The sequence below is a fragment of the Pezoporus flaviventris genome, unplaced genomic scaffold (genome assembly GCF_033815535.1).
Source record: "Pezoporus flaviventris isolate CSIRO_AGI_PZ_B2104156 unplaced genomic scaffold, CSIRO_AGI_Pfla_v1 ptg000013l, whole genome shotgun sequence".
NCBI classification, from domain to species: domain Eukaryota; kingdom Metazoa; phylum Chordata; class Aves; order Psittaciformes; family Psittacidae; genus Pezoporus; species Pezoporus flaviventris.
The window spans coordinates 40,556,581-40,579,355 of record NW_026892561.1 but is presented as its reverse complement, the minus strand read 5'-3'; the positions used below and the strand labels follow the sequence as shown (position 1 = coordinate 40,579,355).

At 39.3% G+C, this 22,775-nt stretch overlaps 1 protein-coding gene across 8 annotated transcripts in view; it reads left to right on the top strand.

Moving 5' to 3' along the window:
* Positions 1–8,746: 8,746 nt before the first annotated feature.
* The window catches only part of AGFG1 (ArfGAP with FG repeats 1), a 34,885-nt gene continuing 20,856 nt past the window's right edge, over positions 8,747–22,775 (top strand). For all 8 annotated transcript variants that reach the window (XM_061452953.1, XM_061452952.1, XM_061452951.1 and 5 more), the window contains exons 1-2: positions 8,747–9,055; positions 17,876–17,969. In XM_061452953.1, coding sequence (XP_061308937.1) covers positions 8,889–9,055; positions 17,876–17,969 — 261 coding nt within the window. In that variant the 5' untranslated portion in view covers positions 8,747–8,888. The remainder of the gene's footprint in view (positions 9,056–17,875; positions 17,970–22,775) is intronic.

The following is a 22,775-nucleotide window of genomic DNA, read 5'->3' as shown; positions in this document are numbered from 1 at the left end:
TACTAGAGGAAAATTTTTCACAAGAGCAATCAGCCAGGAATAATGTTCCCAGGGAAGTGGTGGATTCTCCAGGGTTGGACACATTTAAGATTCATCTGGACAGGGTGCAAGGACATCTAGTTCTAGGTCATACTTTGCAAAGAAAGGTTGGACCAAATGATCTTTGAGGTCCCTTCAACCTTGTATTCTATGATTCCAAGGAAATTAGACTGTGACACAAATTCTAACAATTACAAGAGACTTGATTAAAAGACGTAGGTTGTAAGAAACACTATGCTTCCATAATAGCATCTGTAATAATTTTGTTTCCATATTTGTGATGATTTATTAATGGTCAGGTTCTTTTTCTCTGCAATTTTCCTCATCCACGGTAGTCTGGAGAAACTTGTTTTAGTGTTTTTCATTTGTTTAAAAATCTCTTGCACATCAGGGGCAGCATTTCTCAAATTCCTGTGTTTCTGTCAGTCAGATGCTGCTCTTTAATAACTAGGGTATTGCTCTGAGCAGACATTATCCCAAATATTATTGATTCATTCTCTTCCATTAACTCCCTTTTCCCCAAACCAAACTGAAAAAAAACCCCTGCAAACGAAACCAAAGTTTTGTTCTAGCCAGGCTGCAATAATGTTCTGAACACTTTGTCAGCTGCCAAAACACAATATGTGGAATATTACTATGCCCACCATCTTAACTGTTAATGGAGTTTGGGGTTTGCGTTTGGTTTTAGATGTTGTTTTTTTTCCTGTTGTTATTGGTTTTAATTATTCAATTATTTAAAATAAAAAAAAACATAATATATATATAAAAAAATAAAAATATATAATATTGAAATTATTTTATATTGTTTAATTTATTATTTAAGCATGTAGCAAGTAAATACTAAATACTGCTGTCATGTTAAGAAAGAAGCTTCTTTTTTATGTCAACTCGTTTTGAATAAGCCACATGTGATGAGCATTTCTCTTTTGCCTTTTGGTTAAGAAAGAGTTTTTCTTATTCGTAAATACTTTCATATTCTACATTCTCAGTTGAAATTCACACATGTTGTTTCAAAGAGACATCCTTGTCATTGCCACGTAACCAGAGAATGCATTCTTGAAAGGAATCTTAATTTTGTTTCATTTTTAAGCTGTTTGTATCTACAACTCTGGCATGCATTGTTGAACACATTCAGTTCAAGGCAAGAAATTGCAGGGGCTCTTGCTGTACAGCAGAATGTACAAGAGGCCTTAATATCACGGGTTCACTTCACTTCTTAAATTAATGATTCCAAATAAAATATTGAAGGTTTGTTCATTTACTTCCTAAATTAAATTACATGGAGAGAAAGTGCTAAAACATTACTAGTTTTAGCAGTATTTTTCCCATGTATGGGTTGAGATTAGGCTTCTCTTGCAGAAAACCTCCCTTAAGAGGATATTTGCCAGCTACCAGGGATTATCCATATCTATTCACTGCAACTGCACTAGCCTGTGCTACATTCTCTGGAGGATTTTTGTTTGTTGTGCATCTTGTTATTACTCTTACTTTTAACTTGTTGATGCTGCCAGTTGTAAAGCCCTCTACTCTGAAGTTTGGACAAGACAAATTTTCGGGGATTCATGGAAAAAAACTTTGTGGCAATATCTCAGATTTTAAAATTACAGTAATGAGAAACGTTACACTAAATTTGAAGGATTAGGTTTCCTTTTGTAGTCCACTTCTAAAATATTTTATTTCAGAAACAGAGTGACTGAAGAACTTAATTTTCCCTTATTCACATTACGTACTTAATTTTCTTTATTCTCCTATTTGAATATCTGACATCTGAAAGTTCTATTTCCCAAATTTGCCTATTTTGTTCTGTCCATCTCCATTGCTTTAGTCTATGATACTGTTCATTTTCATTCCACTTAACATCTAAATGAATATTTTCATGATTTTTAGTTATTCTGATACTTCTGTTTATTGATCGGTTCGGTGCAGTGTATAAAACACTGCTTATCAGGCAAGATTGAAACACATTGGAGTCACTGACTTACCATTTCAGTGTTGCAGACAACAGAGTGCATGACAGCTACTTTGTGGCTTGTCTTGGCATCTTAGGCTCCTTCTGTTTTCTTCCCTTTTGACATTTTTCATTCTTGACTTAGAGAATTAGAAAGTTTAGGATGTTTTCTGTGTTTAGATTCTGCTTGTAAACGCTGCTTCAAGGTTACCGTGAGCCCTGAAGGATGCCTGCTCAGAACAGTTAATTCTTCTCTAGTGTTCCCCAAATCAGCCCTCAGGTGATGTTTATTAAAAGAATTAAAATTTTAGGAAAGTCTGAAGGAGAATATTGAGGTTTGTAAAGTATGGGGAAATAATAGAACACTGGCTGAAAATACTATTTCTATTTTAATACTGTGTTTTCCTCACTGCAGATGCTTGTGAAACTACCTGTATTTCTTTTTGCAAAGTTGAAGGCAGTTCTAAGACAACACTAACCAATCATAGTTTTCACAAATTAAATTGCCTAATCAATAATTTAGATTCCTTAGTGAAAAGGAACAAAGGCCTCTTCAATCCCATGGGAGTTATACAGAAAACAAGCAGGAAATGCTCATCATCAAGTGGAAAAGGTATGGAAGATTTGAACTTGAAAATACACCGGGCTTTGGATACAAATCTCATTCATAGGTCAAGAAAGAAGTTGTTATAGAAACTTTATTGTGAAAATTAAGTTGTTCCTGTTCAGAGAGCTGGGACTAAGTATTTCCTGGTTTAGTACTTTATGTAGCAAAATACTACAGAAATTATTGGTGGTTTAGATATCTATTTAGATTCTGTCCCTCCCTCTTCTAATTTATAACCATAAATTACACAGATTTACACTGTCTTTCCACCATCGAGGTCTGTCTTTCAGCTCTTTGTTTCCTAAGGTAATTTGTTTGCTTCCTTCTCACTTTATTCATATTGGTTCCACAACATCTCACTTGGGCCTTTAGGCTCTTGGCTCTCTTGTGTATTGCTAACATTCCCATGGGCAGTTCCAGCAAATGTAAAGTATGATATGGCTTACCATTATTTTTCTATTGCTGTTTATAGGGTGAAATATGAATATACTCCCTTTTCAGTTTAAAGGGTTCCACTCTCTTCTGGCATGTTCCTCAGAAGGCTACATGAAACAATCATTTTACAATAAGTCCTGTGATTTGTGATACAGTTTATAGAGCTTCATACAACTACAGGATCTTATAGAATAATGATAAACCTATACAAATCAAAATTAGCAACAGAAGCATTGGCACATACCCTAAAAAATAAAGGTACTGTAAAGATGCACTTAAAAATAAAACACATTGACCTCACGTAGAAGATATTCCTATGACAGATGCCTTGCCTTCACTGCAACTGTATATAGGCATGTTCTTTCCACTACCTAGTCTGTGATTACAAACTGAAATATGATCTTGTACACTTAAGGCATGATGGAAATTCAAGAACTGTGTCAAATAAAGGGGCAAGGTTGAAATATTGATAACCTTTCGACATCACTGACCAAGCTAGAAAGCAGGAAGAGAATAATGCCTCCTCAGCTATCAAAATCGCTCACTACAATTAAAATACTAAAAAATTCTGTAACTTTGGAACAAGTAAATCTGCTGAAATGTCTTCCCTGGATATGAAAACCTCCTGTTAATTAGACTGGATTACACTATGAGCTGAAGCAATCCCGCACTCAGAATTTTCCAACTGAAAAAAAAAAAATATAATCTGTCACTGAACACAGTTCCTGAAGGGACTTGTAAATCTTGCAGTAAAACAATTGTAATCTTAGGCAAGACGGGCTCACAAGGTCCCCTAGTAGTTCCAGTCCAGCTAGAAGAGCACATTGTTTTGTTAACAACCATAAGCACAAATTAAGTAACACAGAAGCTGCTTATTCTTCTGAACAACTTTCTAAATAGCTAAAAATCAACAGAATTTGGTTTTTTTTTTTAATGTTATCGATGGGTATATGTGTGTATATATATATATATATATATATATATATGTTTTATGGGAAGAAAATGAAAGAAGAAGATGAAGAAAGCCAAAGGAGAGTATTTCAATGACAGAGGTAATTAATAGTTTAGTTAACTCGAAAAACTGAAGAGAGGTAGGGGTACAGGATGGGAGTCCATCCAGGTAATCTCAGTCCTTCCCACTGAAAAATTTCAAGTAGATTCAACTGTACTACAGGGTAATAGATTTAACTCAGACAAAATGAACCATGGTTTTTGCAATGCTAACTTTAGGATGTTACTGATTTGATTAATTTCAACTCAGATTTCCCACTCAAACAATTCAGAAAAATTAACAACTGCAAGAAGCTCATCTAAATTGTCATTTATGATGGAGCTTTCATTCTTAGCAATTATCACCAAGAGCAGAACATCAAGCTAAGAGAAAAGATACTTAAGACTTTTTAACCACCTCTGATGTTCTGTTGTGTTATCTTTGGAGAGGCATTCTGCACCTTTATGGCCCTCTTCTTGAAACCTATCTTGTTTGTTCAGATGAAGAGGAAAATTCTAGTTTACTTTGCAGCAAGGACATCACGTGTTTTGCTATTAATGCCTGATACCTGGCTCTACACAGCTTCAATCTATCTCACTTGGAAAGTGCAAAAGCTGTTGTATCAACACAGCTATAGAAGATAGGTCATAAACTGTTGAGAGAGGAATCTAAAGAATAATAGTGCTTTTTTTTTTTTTTTTGGTAGTGGTGGTGGGGTTGTTACTTCCTGCTTTTGGGCTAGCTCTTGGCTTTGTGTCTCTCACCCCATACCCTCAGCCTCTTCCACATCATCTTCAGAGCCAAATTCGGCTTTGATTCTCAGACTTTCATTGCTGTGGAACCTGAAAAATCACGTCCTACCCTACATTACTCAAAATGGAGTACCTGTATGTCACACTAATTAAAAATAAAAAAGACCAATAATTTGTGCATTACAAAGAAACCAAGCTGATGTGACTGTGCCTTTATGGTGAGGTCTGTTTCCTGTGAACAGCTGTTATGGGTAAAGGCAGGGCTATCAATCATTTACCTTTTCTGCTGTGTTAATGTCATAGCAGTGAGTGGGAAATGTCAAAGGAAAATGGCTTTTCAAATAAAAACAATTTTGTAATTCAATCATATTTGACTGACCATTTCCTGCAGTTAAATTCTCTAGATTTAAATAACTGTCAACAATCAATAATGAATTATATAAACATGATTTTCTTTCGGTTTGATCTCTTACTAAAATGTGTCTATTCATTAACAAAAAGCTCTGGCTTAGATAAGGCCAGGCACAGACACACTGGTTTATGCTCGGTTGACTGAATCTTTAATAGTGCATATCAGTGAACTTTCTTGCCAGCTACACTTGCTGTGTCCTTAGCATTCTCAGAAATTGCTTCAAATATTGCAGGAGCAGTTTACCACAGATACGATATACCTAATCCCAGGATTAATTTTGTATGCCCATCAGTAGTGAAGCAGGATGGATTTAATAGCCCATTAGCTTTTCAGCATGATAATTTTCACATCACTTAGCCTGCTGGGCTAATTGCTTTAAAATGGATATTATTGACCTCAGTCCTAGTGACAAATAGAGAATGTCTTATCCATTTTCCAAATGTACATTCTTAGACTCTTGTTTCTTTTGGTCTTGACTGACAATAAATCCCATACATTATGTGCCTGAATATTATAATTTATACTCTATAGGCCCATATTTTTGGGCTTACTAAAGCAACATCTCTCTGCTATTACCCATGACTTGGCTAAGATTTAATTTTTGTTTTTTTTTTTTTCTGTGAAATGTTGCAAGCATAAGAAATCATTGCTTTATCTCTTGTTAAAAATTATTTTTAATGCTAAAAGCTGTAGCAGGTGCAGCAGGGATTAAGCACTTTTGGAATAAACAGCTGGCCAGTATCTTTCCAACCACAGAAGTCTGGTCATCAGGAAGAGAGAACGAAGAACAAATTTGGACAGAGAAACTGTAGGAAAGGAAATGCAGATTCTGGGGTAGAGAAATAGCAAAATCGATCAGGAAGAAGAAAACCAAAGAGTAATGCTGAAGGAGTTTTTATTCATGTGTATTATTTGTGAGTTTTTTCCCTTAGTAATTTAGAGAAAACACAAGCCATCTGCTTTGAGGGAACTTGTGCTAGCTGCGAGCAGCAAGAAATAGAAAAGGAGGGAGCGGAATAGCAATGCAAGTTACAGTGTTGCTTGTGGGGAGGTGAAACAGGGCTGGAAGCTAATGTAGCTAGCTTTCACACCCATGTGTGTCAACAGCGTAACACATACATTTATACATAGGTGGTTGTATTTCTCCAGCACCGATTCCTGTGGGAAACAAGATTTAGATGCTTGACTGTAGGAACTCAAGGTTTGGAACAGATATGCTCACAGTCTCTAGAAGTACCCAAATCCGACAGAGTTTCTGGGTATTTGTAAAATGGTGTATCCTCACAAGCCTCTGAAGTCTCATCGTATGGTTTCCTGGGGTAAGTCAACTTTGTACTGAGATACAGAATGGAAAGTTTTGGTATTTTTAAAAGGTGATTTCTAAACCAAATTAATGTTAATAGAGGTCATTTATTTGCTAGCATAAGCCCACACTGATGCTGACCATAAATAACTTCAGAACTGTTTCTTCATGAAACAAAGTAGAGCCTGCTCTAGTGTAACACAAAATCTGCAGGACTCCTATGGAGCTTTGTGAGTGACTTAAGCCTCAGGACCTGGATTTTCCCTGGGAGCTCAGTTCCACCTTTTAATGACCATGACAACGGTACTGTTTTTATTGACAACTGTTCCTGTGTGACATTCATGTTAAGTACCTTGGGACACAAGCAGCTGAAGTGGGACATTCTTGCTTCAGTTACAAGGCCCTTTGCCTCTGGTTGAAACAAAGCCCAACTCTTCCCTACAGCAGGCCTTGTGGCCAATCATTGCTCTCCAAAGTATCTTCCAGGAAAAAAAACAAACCCAAACAACTTGTTTTTCAGCCTTTAACCTTCTTTTCCCCTAAATGTAGGTCATCTACTTTAGGTCATTTAGGTCATTGGAAAATCTCCAATGTTAGTATGTTTTGTAGTAGGCAAAGAAAAAGAAAAGAAACCTTGTGCATAAGAATAATATCATCATTTCGGAGAGAAGTGAAAAATCAGAGGAAGTAGTGAGAATTTGGTCATTACAACACTGGAAATATTTGTGTGTTTACTTTTAAGAATGCTATGTAAGCAGTATTTAATGGTTTAGCAGTGTCTATCTTTCAATGTGAACAGCTCCTGCCATCCATAATAGAAAACTTTGAGATAAGTGCATTATACTTTGGGTTTAAAACTTAGGTCTGGTTGATCAGCTCACGTAAATCAGCACATCCAGCAAGATCAGAGGAGGAATGTCAAACTACTGATGCTGAACACCTAGTCCTAGATTTTCTTAACTAAACCTATGAGGAAACGGAACATCTTGCTCCCACAGAAGCTAGAGCTAACACATGTACTGACGTCAGAGCTGCAAAACCCGGCCCTAAGTACGTTGCGTTGGGAATCTTTAAACCGTAAGGAGATTTTAATCACACATAGAGTTGCCAGGCAGTTTTGCAACTTAAATCGTGAAATTATAAGTACATGATTCTTTTTTTTATATATATTTTTTACGTTGATTTTGCACATTGTTTAAAAGAATTCCTTTAGGCACCGTTGTAAAGAACAAAACCACATTTTATACATCAGCAGCAGATCCGAGTTCCAGCCGGAGTCAAGGGTTCCTCAAGGATATCAGCAGATATACGTGACTGCTGGCTCTGTTCTCTTTCCTTTCATGAGTAAGTGTCCAGTCGGCCACCGACAGCCAAATTCCCAAGGGGAAAATGCGCACTTCCCATCTTAGTGGCAAAAAAGACAGACCCATGTCAACGTCCTCCTCACAAACCCTGCTGCCTTGCGAAAATCGCACTGACGAGCCCCTCTGTGCAGCGCTACACCCTCCGGCCCGCCCCCACGGCAGTCCCACGGCCGCCGGCAGGGACTCCCTGGCTGCCCCCTCTGGGAAACGCTTCCTGAAAGGACCGCCTTCACCTCAGCCTCCATGGCCGGATTTTAGGACTTTTGGGAGAAGAGGGCACGGCAGAGGCTCACTGGGAGCGCCGAGGCGGGGCCGGTGTTACCTGCTTTACGAACAGCCCCTCTGGCCCTAGCCCGCCCGCACCTCCTGGCTCTGAGGGGATTGTGGGGGACCGGCGGCAAATGGCCGCGCCTCGCGCTCACCCCGAAGGTGGGGGGCGTCGCGGGCAGCCTTCCACGAGCACACGGCGGACAGGGGCGATCCAGACATTGTGCTCAGATCTGCCCGCTTGGGTTCCCTGCAGGACCAGCCCCTGCCCGTCGCGGCGAGTCACGGCAGGTGACACGACCCCGCTAGAGGCACCGCCCCCGGGCTGGGGTCTCGGCGAGAGGGGAGTGCGTCCTCCCGCGCGAGAGAGGGCGCTGTCGCCGGAGAGCGCGTTTGGCTCCGCCGCCGCCATCTCCTTCTCTGATCTCATAAAGGTGTCGCGCAGGTTCCGCCTGGGCTCGTCATTCAGCCGCCCCGGGCCTGGCGCAGCCGTCGCCGGCCTGCTCCTCGCCGCGGCCCTCGGCCCGCCCTCTTCCCGCCCGCTCGCCCTCCCTCTCCCTCCCTCGCGGGGCCGCTGGCCGGCGTAAGCGGCAACCGCGCTGCCGCCCCGGCTGATCGGCGGGCGCTGGTGCCCTGCCCGCCCCTTCCTTTCCTCCTCCTTCCCCCCACCCCGGCCCCCTCTCCCTCCGGCCGGGCCCCGGAGCGCCGCCGCCGTTGGGGTGTGAGTAGGGCCCGGCGCCTTGCCGGGCCGTCCCCTCGCCGGCGGGGCCATGGCCGCGAGCGCCAAGCGGAAGCAGGAGGAGAAGCACCTGAAGCTGCTGCGGGAGATGAGCAGCCTCCCGCCCAACCGCAAGTGCTTCGACTGCGACCAGCGCGGCCCCACCTACACCGACATGACGGTGGGCAGTTTCGTGTGCACCTCCTGCTCCGGCATCCTGTGAGTGTGGGCAGGGGGACCTTCGGCTCCATCCCCCAAGCCGGCCAGGGTGGGGGAGGACAGCCCTTGCGCCGGCGGGGTGACCTCCGCCCCTGGCCGGCCTCCGGGCTCTGCTGGGGCGGCGGCGCAGCGAGCCGCTACGTGGGGTGTAGCGCCTCGCCTTTGGCTTCGCTGCGGCGGCCGTTTCCCTTTTGGGTTCGCCCTTCCTCCCTGCCGCCCGACAGCACTGGACTGCTGGTTCAGCCGCGTCGGAGGAGAGCAGTCGGGAGGCTTTCCCCAGGGTATTCGCTTAAAAATCCCCACTGGAGCCCCAGTCCGGGAGATGGCGGTTGTTAGCCGGGTGTATGAGTTCGGGGCCGGGCAGCACGGCAGCCTTCGTGGCCGGCGGGCAGCAGCAGTCCGGAGTTTATCCTATCGCTGCTCTCGAGGAGGTGTTTTCCTGCACGTAGGGAGTGTAAGCGCGTGCCCACGGCACGCAAGTGAAGGGGAGATCGTGTCCGTCCTCTCCTTCCCGCCCCCCTCCCCCCCCCATCCCAAGGTATCATTAAAGATGTAGTTAATAAAGCATGTGTGTGTAGAATACTTTTGGAAAGAGAAGGGGGCACGTGGTTAACAGTTCCATTTCATGACAGTCTTGAAGACATAGGGAGAGTAATCCTATTGTGAATACCGAGTGTAACGTTTTCAAACTTAATTAACCTAACGTTTAACTTTAAAGTATAATATTAAGTTAAACCGCTAGCCTAGCCTTTTATAGATCAAGTTATGCCCGATAGTAGTTTGTAGGACAACTCGCTAAACTCTACCTTGGAAGATAAACTCTTGCTTTAATAGTTTCATATAATTGATCAGAAAAGTAGTAGAAGGCTTTGCTCTTGCCTCTATTACTTCCTAAAAACTATAAAAGTAAACCTTGGAAAGGGATTAGCTCTGATAAAGTGGACTGCATTTTTCCTGTTCCTCATTCCTTTATGGGCCTCCCCACTCCTCCTTCCTTTTCCACCCTTCCTCCTCTGACATAGCATGTATGAAACCAAGAGCTGAGATCAGTCAGTTCTGAATTTCTGTAATGCATAACATGGGGGAAGAGAAAACCTCTACTATCTTCAGTGTTACTGTTTCCATAGTTAAATCTGTTTGCTAGTTTATGTTACTGTGACATTGTGCTTATGAAATTGAGCAGAATCAAAGAGTGGTGTAAGTAATAAATAGGATGTCAAAGGATACAGATTTGTATTTGACTTAAGAAAAGGTATTCAGGAGCCTAAATAAGTTTCTGTCCCCTTACTGAGAGGGACTGACTACCCCACATAGGTCTTCCAAGTAAAAGGTCTGGTGTTTTAGAACAAAGTTGGTAATTATATTGAGATTCAGGACAAAGCAAACATGTTAGTTCTCTGCTGAATTTACATGGAACAAACTGCCTTTTATACTACTAGACAGCTAATTAGTCTTGGGGTATTTTTCCTTCTGTTTTTTGTAGACTTTTGAACAGGCTTGATGCAAATACAGAAAACGTATTCAGGTTGTGATATTGAAAAGAGACTCTAGTTTTTGACATATACATGCTACTTAACCAGCTCTGGCTTATTGTTTGCTCTGTTAGCAAACTGTTATTTGTGCTGGCATGTGAAACTATTTTAAGCTACTGCACAGAGCTTATTTAATGGTTGCACATGTTCTTACCAGTTAAACTGACAGCATAATAAAACTGCTCCGTAAGATTTTTTTTCTTTATTTTTCAGGCTTTTTGACATTAGTAGAGAGATATGTGATGAGTACTGCTGAGATATTTTGCATGCTTTTAGTAGGACTTGTTCCTTTTATCTCGGCTGTGTTGGTATGGACTACTGAAGTCCATAGTCTATAGTAACCAAAAGGATATGCATGCAGTGAAACAGCTAGCAAGTAGAGAACAGCTGTCACGTGCTGTTAAGTTTGCCATTATTTGGATGATACCATACTTAAAGGAAGAAAGACTCCTTATGAAGAAAAGTTGTTAATGTATTGGTATTATAATAAAACGCAAAGAACTCATTCTGAATATGTAGTGGTTTTGTGTGTTGCTATGAAAAAGAAACCACAAACATTTTTAGTTGATACAGCTAGTAACACCTATGCTTACAGCTGGAGTAAAGGATTGTCAAGAGGACTTAAAGCATTCTTCTGAAATAAAATTAGGCTAATTCTTTCATGTTGACTTGGAAATGCTTTCATAAATTGTGTGCATGATTACATGTGATCCTTTAACACCTTAGAACCTCGCCAGTGGGATATTTTTGTTAGGGATGAGACTAGGTGTAGAGCAATGCCATGCCTGTTTCATAACTAGAAACTGTTATTTTTAACACTTCTATCAGAGAAGTCCTTCGTACAACTTATTTATTTCCAAATTCTCTTCACTGTAGAAGTCCACAGTGGAGAGAAATGACTTGGGAAGAAACCACATAATGGCAAATAGTAAAAAAAAAAACAAACAAACATAAAAGTACAATTTCTTCTGTAGTTCTTAATGGCTGCTTGCATTCTGCCTCATAATACTTGCTTTACTGTAAGGCTTTAATAATCTTATTACTCAGTCTTGTTTGTATCCTATGTGAATGACTTGCATTGCTTCTTGTTTTAATTATTTTTTTCTGATCTAGTACAAGAAGTATTCTTAGAGTTGAGTCCAGTAGACTTTTTAGTTTTTTTTTAAGTATGAAGTGCTCAATGAAAAGTTAAAATACTGGTACATTAACAAGTCTCCTTCAGAAAGGTTTCTTAATTGATTAAAAGTGGTTGCTAACATTGGTATCATCTTAGGCATGTTGTTCTCCATGAGCTAACTCCAAACTTTTTAAATCTGAAGTATAGCTTTTTTTTTCCTTTTCCCCCTAAGTTTTCTGAAGTGTTTCTTCACTGTCTTGGCAAGGACAGTCTGTTCAAACTCCAAACCTTCATTTTGGATCCATCCTTAGTTTCCATCAAGGATTCTGTATGTAGAAAGAGAGCAATGCTATTTCTTACCAGATTTTGCTTGTAAAAAAAACATTTTTTCTTCACTATTTAAAAAAAAAAGTCTGGCTTGTTCCAAGTACTGCTAAAAATGATGAGAGAAATGGTGACTTTGCTGAAAAGATCTGTTTCTGACAGATGTTGAACGTGAGTCTTGTCAAGTTAAAAGTATGAGTAACACAGAGCAGGTCCTTTTCTGTAATACTTCAGGTTTAAGTTTTCCTGTGCAAAATTGTATATGCAGGAGAAAGTTCATGGACAGTGATATTGATAGTGGCTTCCTCTCAAAATACCTCTGCTTGTCTGCTGTTTAAATTCTCTTCCGGGGTGGGGGGGGGGAAGCAAGCACGCTAGCATTACAGAAGCTGCGCCTCATTAAACTTTTTGGTGTTTGGCAAGAATATAGGATGTGTAGAAATGTATGCATGAACATTTCTTCCCTGAGAGTAGGAGGAAATGCTCTAGAGGAGCAGTCTTCTTGGCTTAAGGATTACGGTAATACAAAACCACAAGACTTCTCTTTGTTACAGCAAAACCACTGTAATGTTGGCAGAGGGGTTCTATTGGTTTGACAGAAGTCCTTTGGTTCAAAGGATTACGTTGGTAGCTGTGTCTGTTGTGTTTCTGGGTACTACCATGTGTCCTGCTGACAGTGGCAGCCTTCCTTTTGTCTTATCAAATGCCTCTTTGCCTTGCTTCTCAGCTGTCTCTGCATATCTGTGCTTTTAAGCACTTCTGTACTGCTCAGCCTGCTCCTAACTTTCATAAAAATAACATGTTCTTAAATTCTCAAATGGAAAATATTCCTTTTTGAGTAGGTGTACACTTCCACAAGTTCTGTACTGTAGAAATGTTTTATTTAACCTTGATTTTTTTTTATTTTTTTATTTTTTAATATATATCTCCTGATGTGTTTATTGGGACACTCCTAGCTTTTGCTTCCTCCCAACTTACTGAGGAAGTCTCTTGTTCAGATGTTTGCACTTTGGGCTTGTGTCAGGAAGGAGCAACAAAGAATGTTTAGAGTGTTATGGTTACTGTGGGGGATGTTGAAGCTCTTTAATGCTATTTCTTACAATTATTGGATCATGTGGTCTTTTAGCTGCTTATAATATTCCTAGCTGAAATTTTAATTCTGGGATAGGACTATTTGATGGCAGATACTAGAAACAAAGTAATACCCCCCCCCCCCAAAAAAAAAAAAAAAGAAAAAAGTATGTGCAATGATGGCAATTTATTGTCCCTTTTCCCAAAAGAAGTTTTGCAAAAATTAAAATGCTTTAAATAAACTGTTAGAGTGAAGGTGGCTCTGGTTATGTTGGTATGACTTTCTAGTTCTACACACACACATATATGTATTTTGGAGCATGTTTGGAAAATGGCTCTGTGTATTTTACATGTGCATATATATATATTATCCTATGTTACTGTGTTTCTTAGTTTCATGGCTGGAGAGCAAAGGGGATGTCTATACCACTGTGAATACCTCACAGTTCAGAAAGGATGTTGTTTTTTTTTTGCGGTGTCTTTCTTTGTTGTTGTTGTTTTTTGTTTGTTTTTTTTTTTTTTAAGAATAAGGTTAATCTAACCTTGACTGTGCTTCTAAATGTGTGTGTGAGCCTTTTGCTGTTAAAAATAAATGAGCTTGTGAGATGGTGGGAGGGTCTCCAGGGAGGTCTACAGCTATAAGGAGTGGCCAGTACTGCTTATATTCTCTTTGCTGATAACAGTAGCATAGAAATAATAACAGATGCTGTAACATGGGTATTGTAAAGCTTTTTTTTCCAGACACCTTGGGACACAGGGTGCTCTGATGCTTTGGCAATTGAATTTGAATCAGTAACTTCCTGCTTCTTAGGGAATTGGATTTTACTGGCTTAGACTTAAGATCGTGTTAGAATGTGATACAGGGGTACATGAGAGGTGTTGTGTAGCTGTCGGCCCACTATTTCTTCTGTGGAAGTGACCCTCTGTTCCAGCAGAGCCCAATCTTTAAGTTTTTTTTCCCCTCCCAGCCCTGGCCTTTGCAGACAGATTTGATGACATCTGGAATGGCCACTCTGCCAACAATTACAAGTTCAACCATAATTTGCTACTAAATTATGCTAATAACAAATGTTCAGTGCTCATTGACAGCATTTTAAATGTTTAATGCTTCAATTGCCGGACTTCAGAATCTTGTATCAGTGGCCTAAAGCTTCCTTTGTTTGTGAGAGCACCAGTTTTAACAATGCTTTCTGAGGAACAGAGAGCTCGTGTTCTCTGTAGCTGCCCCTATGATAGGCTGTGTCAGTGGAAGCCTGGACTAAATGCAGGAGCAGTGGAGTATAATCTCATAGCAGGAAGTTCTGGTCACAGTGCTATTCCACAGAAATAGCCACTGAGCATGTAGAAAGTGGCAGTGATGAGTGGGATCTACATGTGGAATATTCTGGCTATGGTGTACTGGATGAGTGCAGATGACGGAATAGTCTTACTCTGTCATCTTCCCCAAGGGTCTCTTAGGAGGTAACAGTGACCTGGATCAAGTGCTGAGGGAGTGTTTAGTTGCTGTCATCTTCAGGAACTCTGTGCTAGAGAAAGGAGTAAATGGTACTGCTTCATGGGTGCAGGTTGCAAATATTTATTCTGGGTCAATTTAAACTTGGGTATTATTAATTTGGACTAAGGGACTATAATCCATTTTATCTTCTGGTAAATATGGAAAATTGTAAAGCATTACAACTGTGCAAAGGTCTTGTCAAATCATAGAATAGTTAGGGTTGGAAAGGATCTTAAGATCGTCTAGTTTCAACCCCCCTCCCACTAGACCAGGTTGCTCAAAGCCCTGTCCAACCTGGCCTTGAACACTGCCAGGGATGGAGCATCCACATCTTCCTTGAGCAACCTGTTCCAGTGCCTCACCACACTCACAGTAAGGTATTTCTTCCTTATATCTAACCTAAATCTTCTCTGTTTAAGTTTGAAAATACATGTGAGGAAACAAACCACGTGGTAGATGCTGCTTTGCTTTCTTGTGGTTTTTGTTTTTTTTTTTTTCTTTTTAATACAAAAAGAAAGGCTTGTGAATTCCTCAGAAGGGATAATCATACTTGGCTGTCTACCAGTAAGCTTCCCCCATATGTAGATGACTTGTTTGTGAATCATTTGGGTCATCAAGTAATCTTTGTAGGTAAGGAAGCATATAAAATATCTTAGGTTTTTCAAGTAAGAGTACCTTTGGTACCTTGGCTTAGTTCTTGAGTTCTGCTTCATAAATCTCACAACTGCTCTGTTTTAGGGACATTCTAGTCAGTTCATGGGTATAATGTTATTGAAAGTGGCTCATCCTAGTTAGAAATAATAAAAGAAGTTAAGGTTTAGCTGTTCTAATGGTAGAATCAAAGTAATTTATCTAAAGAAAATAATACATATGTTGTGGGCTATATTTGTATGCTGAAAAATGCACCCTCTTGTCTTGAATTCTGTGTTCCACTCTGACTGCTTGCACTGCTTTCATAAGAGGAGGCTTTTCACAGGCTTCTTCCCACCCCTTGCCATGTTAAATAAACATGAACACTTGTATGTATAATACTGCAGCTTGCTTGTTAACTTTGCATTTATGGCTATTAAAGTTATGTTCAGGTTTTCCAGTCCTCCTGGACCATGGATGTAGCAACATAGTCTTTTTCATCATGCAAGACACCTAATGCTTCCATGTTGTGATCTGAGCTTTAGGAATGGGAGTGTCTTCCTTTAGCTAGAGGGTATTAAAAAAAAATAAAAATCATCATCTTATTGCACATCATGGATATAATATGTAAATCAGGAAACTTTATAACCTGAACCTTAAAACTCTAGAGCAGTCCTCACTGGAATGCAAGAGGCATGTAGGAAGTTTCTAGTGAGTCTAAACAAAATCTTGTCCAAGCTTTAAGTACATTTGATATTACTGCTTAACAGAACTGAGTATAAGTGTTTGCTGGTGTAAATGTTTTGAAGAGCTGTAGCAGATCAGCGTAGAGTAGGTACTGCTTAAACTTGTGCAGTGCCTTTCAATTGCAAACACAGGTACAATATAGCACTTAAACTATACTTACTGAAAAAATCAATTTCTAGCAGAACCTAGCATGAAAGTTTAGATATACTACCTGTGCTGAAAAACATGTGAATGTGTTAATGAATAACCCTAGCTTTTAAAATAGTCATGAAATAGTTTACAACTAATTGTACATCCTCCTTAGTAGGAGGAGAGTAAATTGAACAGGCTAAGGTAGATGGAACCAATTTTATACTTAATCTGAAAGCAAGTGATTGTAATACAGAACTTGATGGAATGTATTTCTGTGAAATACCAAGTGGATGCCAACCACCTGGCTAAAATTTTTCTGTAAGACTCGAGTATAAAATGTTACTATATGGGTCATCAGATTTTTTGTCATACAGTGTTTTGATTTATAACAATTTAACTTATAGTGTTCTTGAAACAATCATGGAGTTTAAAGAAAACTACTAGTAGTCTTAAATTGGATGCCAGTGGTGGGATGGTTTTTTATTCCTAAAAGCAATGTGAACCAAATTTATAATTAAAGCGTAGTCAAAAATATGAGCAATAAAGCTAACTCTTATCGGTTGATTTGTTAGTTGTTTGTTAGGTCCATATTACATTCTGCAAGTTTCCCCCAGCTTCCTTTCTGGAAACTTTCTGTTCATATATATAACCACAGAATTTTGTGTTCTTTGATGTCTCATAGTTAATGTATAGTCTTTTTTTCCTTTTAATTTATCTTCTCTTTTTGTTACAAAAATCCAGGCCTGACTGTTAAACTAGCCCCGTTGTATTGCCTAAGTTAGTGTCTCCATTGTTTGGCATATGTAGGACGTAATGTTGTTTCCACTGAGCAGAACACGGCTTGATTTTAAGTATTTGTGGGCAAAAGCAGCATTTCGCATGTATTTAAAGAAAGAGTTTGAAAAGAAAGACAGCTTTTTCTTATACTGGCACTGTTGCTCAGCAGGTTTTTTTCTCTATGCTTGCAGGTTTTGTCTGAACTGAGTTTGACAATGTCAGGCTTTGGCAGCACAAATTATTTGAGTTTCTGTTAGCCTTGCTTCAGCAGTCTCTGGCATGGGTATGAGAATAGTGCCAATCTTTGCTTAAGGCAGAGCTGCTGAAGTTTTGAGCTATTACATGAGTAATGGTATCTCTCATTTGAGAACACAATAAAAACATTTTTTTTTTGCTTTTGCTGTTGTGACTTGTGCAGTTTCAGGAGGAGGGAGACAGACCTGTGGATGGAAGGCCAAAAGTGAACTAGAAAGAGATGCTGTCAGGGAACAGGAAGTATAGGTTAAAGCAAGAGAAAAAGAACCTGAGCTGGGGAGTTTAGCTTGAAGAAATCTAGTGATTGGGTGGAAGTTGTACTAAGAATAGGCTGAAGTGAGGGAGGAGTTGGAGGGAGAGAAAACTACAACAGAAGGGCAGAAGAATGGGAGGTGGAAGGTAGAAGCAAGGGTGAACAAGTTCTGGGAAACAGATTAGGTTGTAAACAAAAAAGTCTAATTCTGTTTTCTTAAGTTTGCGTAGAAAGATCAGAGTGAGTTTGCATCTGCTGCTGTAAACATTGGTCTTCCCTAAAGCTCAATTATTCGACTTTGCATGATGAATGTTATTTTAAGATGATCTTATACAGCCTTGGGTTATACATGGCAGTACCAAAATGGTGCATTTTACAGAGATGGCTCCTGAGTTTCAAACTGACTTTTGGTTGTAATGTTAAAAGTGATCGTATGATGCCAAACTTCCTGAATACTGACTAAATTACTACTTGCTTCTTCTTTTAGACGGGGCTTGAATCCACCCCACAGAGTGAAGTCAATTTCAATGACTACTTTCACACAACAGGAAATAGAGTTTCTGCAGAAACATGGAAATGAAGTAAGTATCATTTGGGGATTAATGTGAAAGCGTGAAAACCACATGATAAACTTTAAAACAGTACTTAAGGAAAATGTCTTTTTTTTTCTCTTTTTTTTTTTTGTTGTTGTTGTTCATAGCAAAATGTAGCCTGAAGTCTGAAGCCAGCTTCATTTGAAGTGAGGCTGTTTCAGTTGGGTTGCTGATCATCAGTGTTACGTGTTATTGCCCCACTCAGACAATCTAGATTCATATGATCAGTATTTCTGAATTGGGTTTTCTTTTGCTTTTGCTTAAGGCAATATGCATTTTCTTTTTTTCTTCCTGCGAGCCCAGACCTTGAGACTGACTGCAGCAGTGTTTCCTGAAAGAGCACACTGTGACAAAAATACATTTGTTGCTTGTAGCTGTATTTCTTCAGAGTAGGTGTCAGAAAGTCTTCTAGTTGTTTCAGTAGCCTCATTCTTTAATGAAAGTGTATCAGCATTGAAGGCTCTTGGAGAGGGAGGAAAATGAAATTTTATTTTTTCTTTTCTAAGGATTGTTACCTAATAAATGTCTATAGGTTAGGACTGGCTTGGGGCAGCTCTGAAGGAGAAGTTCTAATGTACTGCCTTTTTATTCTTTTTTAATAATTTTTTAACAAAATCTGGGAGGTAAATGTGCATTGGCTCTATGGGGACGTGTGGGGCACGTAGACCCTGAATGTGGCTATTGCTGTCTTTACTTTGAGGATGGAGTTTGTGTTTTAATACCTGCTATAGCACTGAGGATTTTAGAGTCAGCTTTTGCTGCTGTTCTGAATTAGAAAAAGTTCTATTTCACATTTGCTGTATCTGTATTCTGTTTTAGTAAAACTATTGATTGTAGGCTGCAGAGTGTCTTGTGAACACGTTCTTGTAGAGCTTTGTGGGCATAAATCCCATCATTAGACAAAATGCTGATACTTAACTTTCCTTAAACTTGGCTCATTCGTAACTGTCAGGTTCAAGAATGAAAGTAGAAGCAGCTATTTCTTTTTCTGTCCTGGTAAATATGTGTTACTTGTTGAAATGACTGTTAGTGGATGATTCCTCTAGACAGAGCTGGAACAGGGTTTAAACTCTTGTCATTATAAAATACTTATAATAGTTTTGACTAGGTTTTTTTTAAATTGTTTTGGCATGTTTAAGCTGTATAACGTCACGTGCGTGTGTATATATGTGTATGATATTGATGACATTTTGCAGAGGGAGAATAATAAAGAATCTTTTATGGGTATAGATATAGTATGTTGGAGTCTTTTTCCGCAAGATTAGCTTGTAAACTTCAGCTTCACTTAAGGCTTCGCAAATGTAGAGGAAAATGTGTGTCTATGTGTGCCTCCCTTCTTTCCTCCCTCCTCCTCCACACCTATTTTAGTTTCTGCAACAGTTAGAGATTGCTACCACTTCCAGTTTTCACTGATCTGGAACTTTAAGTGATCGTACTTGGCTAATTAGTGTAGTTGTCCTTCTCATTATAGATCTGACTAGTCTGCCAATCATGAAGACTTACTTGATCCGAAATTTGTTACTGACATAAAAAACGTTCACTGATCTCTGCAATGCTATATGATGTTTCGGGGTATTTCTGTTTGTAGTACTTGTTCCTCTAATTAAAGTATTGCAATGATTTCAGTGAGCTACCTGATAAATGAAAATGCCATCCAGAGTTTAATTTTGGGTTTTTGGATAGCAGTGCATTACCTTAATTCCAAAGTAACATTAAATAGTTATTTGTAGTTGCAGATGGTAGATTTAACAAGTGCTTATGCTGATCATAAATGATATTTTAAACACTGTTAGAAGTTTAAAGCCCAATTTAAACAAATTTTCACTTTGTCACACTGTGTGTTGCAGTAAACATTTTGATTTCTCTTGTTGGTATTGCAATTTATCTTATATGCAGGTGAATATTCCAAAGTATTGAGATGAAGTTCATCTGACTTCACAAAAAAAAATCTCACAAAAAAACCCAACAAACCTTCTTTGCTTAGCTTGCTATATGCAGCATAGGTGGCTCTTATGTATGTAAAAAGTGAAATTTTCTAGGATAAACTTGTTCAAATGTGGAACTGTCCATCATTTTAGAATATGGACATTGAAACAAAGTACAGTCAGTGAATGGCTTAGGTGTTGTAACAGTTGGTTTAGTTCTGCAGGTTATATATATAAAGCTCTAGTTTTTGCAATCTAGTATTCTATTTTTCTTTTATTTTTCTGTAGCTTGTAAAATACTTTTTGTCCCACTTTAACCTCCCATTCTTTCTCCAACATGGCCAAGGCCTCTGTGGTAAGCTTTTTGGCTTCCAGATGATTGGTTGACAATAGGGATCTGTTTCTGAATAGAAAGGAAAAGAGCAAGAAAGCTTCCCTGAGATAAAGTAGTGAGTTGTTCTTAGATGTAGTTTTTCCACTCTTCTTCCAAGAGTACTTATAAGGTCAATATATTGTATAATGGTGAAGGGTTTTTTTTGTTTTTTTTTTTTAAGAAAAGGGTAGAAATAATCCTAATATCTGAAATAGTAACTTTTCTCTAGTTGTCACAAATTGACACCTTTGTAAAACATTGTTCCTAAAGGCTTCCTTGCAGCCACTGCTTTGGGAAGAGACTATTCAGAGCAGCTGTTCAGGTGTGCACCACTACCTTCTTCCCTGTATATACATCTTCAATGAATGTCTTTCTGGCATACGTAACATGAACTTTTTTTTGATGTTTTTAACTGCTTCAAATACAGATTTAAGGATTTTTACTGTGTGAGAATACATCTATGTTTTAGTGTTGCTTGCTCATCTGCTGTTGTAAAACATGTCCGAATTCTGGTTTTGCTAGTGTTTGGATTAGCTCACTTTTGCAGCAAGAGCGGAGACAGCTTCAAGCTGATATTACTCAAGTGCCTTCTGAAGCCTTTTTGAAGGATAAAGCAATTCTGGCTTTCTGGGTAGGATTTTTCTCCTTCTCCTCCTCTTCATGAAGAACAGTGTGATGTATTTTCACACTGTATTCTCATGTTAAGAATAATGAGAGAGTGGTATGGGGATGAATCTGTTTGAATACTCATAATCAAATGATAATGTTGCTTAGCCATCTGATTCAGTAGAGCAATGGTAGTAGAAAGTGAACTCGCTGTTAGCAGAAAGTGGAGGTGGTACTAACCTCATGTTGCCAATAGAGCTGTTAATGAATATTCAGACACTTTCCCCTGAAGCTGAAAAATAGTATTATGAGGCAAATCAGTTACATAATTAATTTTTCTACTACCTTTTTCAAAAGTGCCAGGTATTTTCTAACATTTCCAAATAGCCTAATCTGGTATGTATATGGTGGAAGAAAATTATTTAGATAGTATTGGTCTTGTATTTGGAAAGTCTGTGTATCTTTGGGAGGAAAGGCCATGTATATTTACCTGAGGTATTAAGCAGAACACTATGCAGGTATGCTCAGCTGCTTGGGACTAGTTTAACAGTGCTGAGTTTTGTTTTGGTGCAGGTCTTCCTAACTCTTGATAGCACCTGGGCAAGTGCCAGTTTCCCACACTTTTGCAGAACTCGTAGCGGTATGAGGCTGGTTCAGAGCTGGTGTCTGGTCTGAGCAAAATGCCTTGCTAGAGTCAACTTTACTGTGGTATATGGCCTAGAAACCCTGAATTGGAAAGAGCAGGACTGAGTTGGAGCTGATGAGTCCTGACAGCATGAGCTGTGCAGTCAGGTGTCCTTGTAGTACATCCCTGGTTCTGCTAATACGATATAGAGGTACAAGAGCCGATTGTGTATAGAACAATGTCTTTGTTAGCAGGATTTATTACCTTGCAGTACGTGCTTATGAAAGCAGCTGTAACTTCTGGACCCAGACTGACTTTGAAATCGGTATACTGGCAGTATAAAATTCTTTCAGCCGAGATTACTGAATAATATTCATATCAGAAGTGCTGAATTACTAAACAAAGCTATAATGTGCTTACATAAGGGAACTGTTTCCAAATATCTCTTCCTGTGGTGAGTGTTATGTTTTGGAACATAGCTTTCTTGTGTGGTAATCTGTAATTCTTTGCACTGACAGCTTTATATATGGTGCATAATGGAGGATATTTTATTGGGTGGGGAGGGGGGAAGGAAAAAATCTAATTTGGCATTTACCAGCCTCATGAAATGTAATATCTCATTAGAGCTTTTAAAACTAGACTGACATGTGTAATCTTCCTGCAATGGTATGTCTGAATCTAAACAAGAAGTGCTGTAGGTCTGACGGTGTGCTTTGTCTAGTTGAAATGCAGCTTCTACCAGCAGCAGTACTTGTCCTGTCATAGCTTTTCCTTGCCATGCTGCCTTAACTGCACATAAGAGAAGGCAGCTTCATGAGCACAAACTTAATTTTGCTGGCCGAACTGAATTCCTATTACTCCTAACGAGCACAACTATGCTAAGAGAAGTTTCTAAAGTGTGGTGGCTCAATGTGTTGTGCAGGCAGAAAGCCTTTGTTGCTCCCTTATCTGCCTTCCCACACACACTGGAGGATGTGTATCAGTGACATAGTTATGACAAAGTGGTTATGGTAGTGTGGATTGTTTGAAATATGTAGCACTGGAATAGAAATAACTGAAATCTCAGATTATCTCAGCCTTTCTCCAAAATTTGATGGATACTGCTGTTTTGAGGGTTTGCTTTGTTGGTTTTTTTTTTTTTTTGGTTTTGTTTCGGTTTTGTTTGTTTTTTTTTTTGTAGCAGCTTTTTAATGTGCCTGTCCTTCCCCACCTTCCCAGCTCTGTAAAAACACACAACCCCCTCACCCCAAAACATGACAACAAAA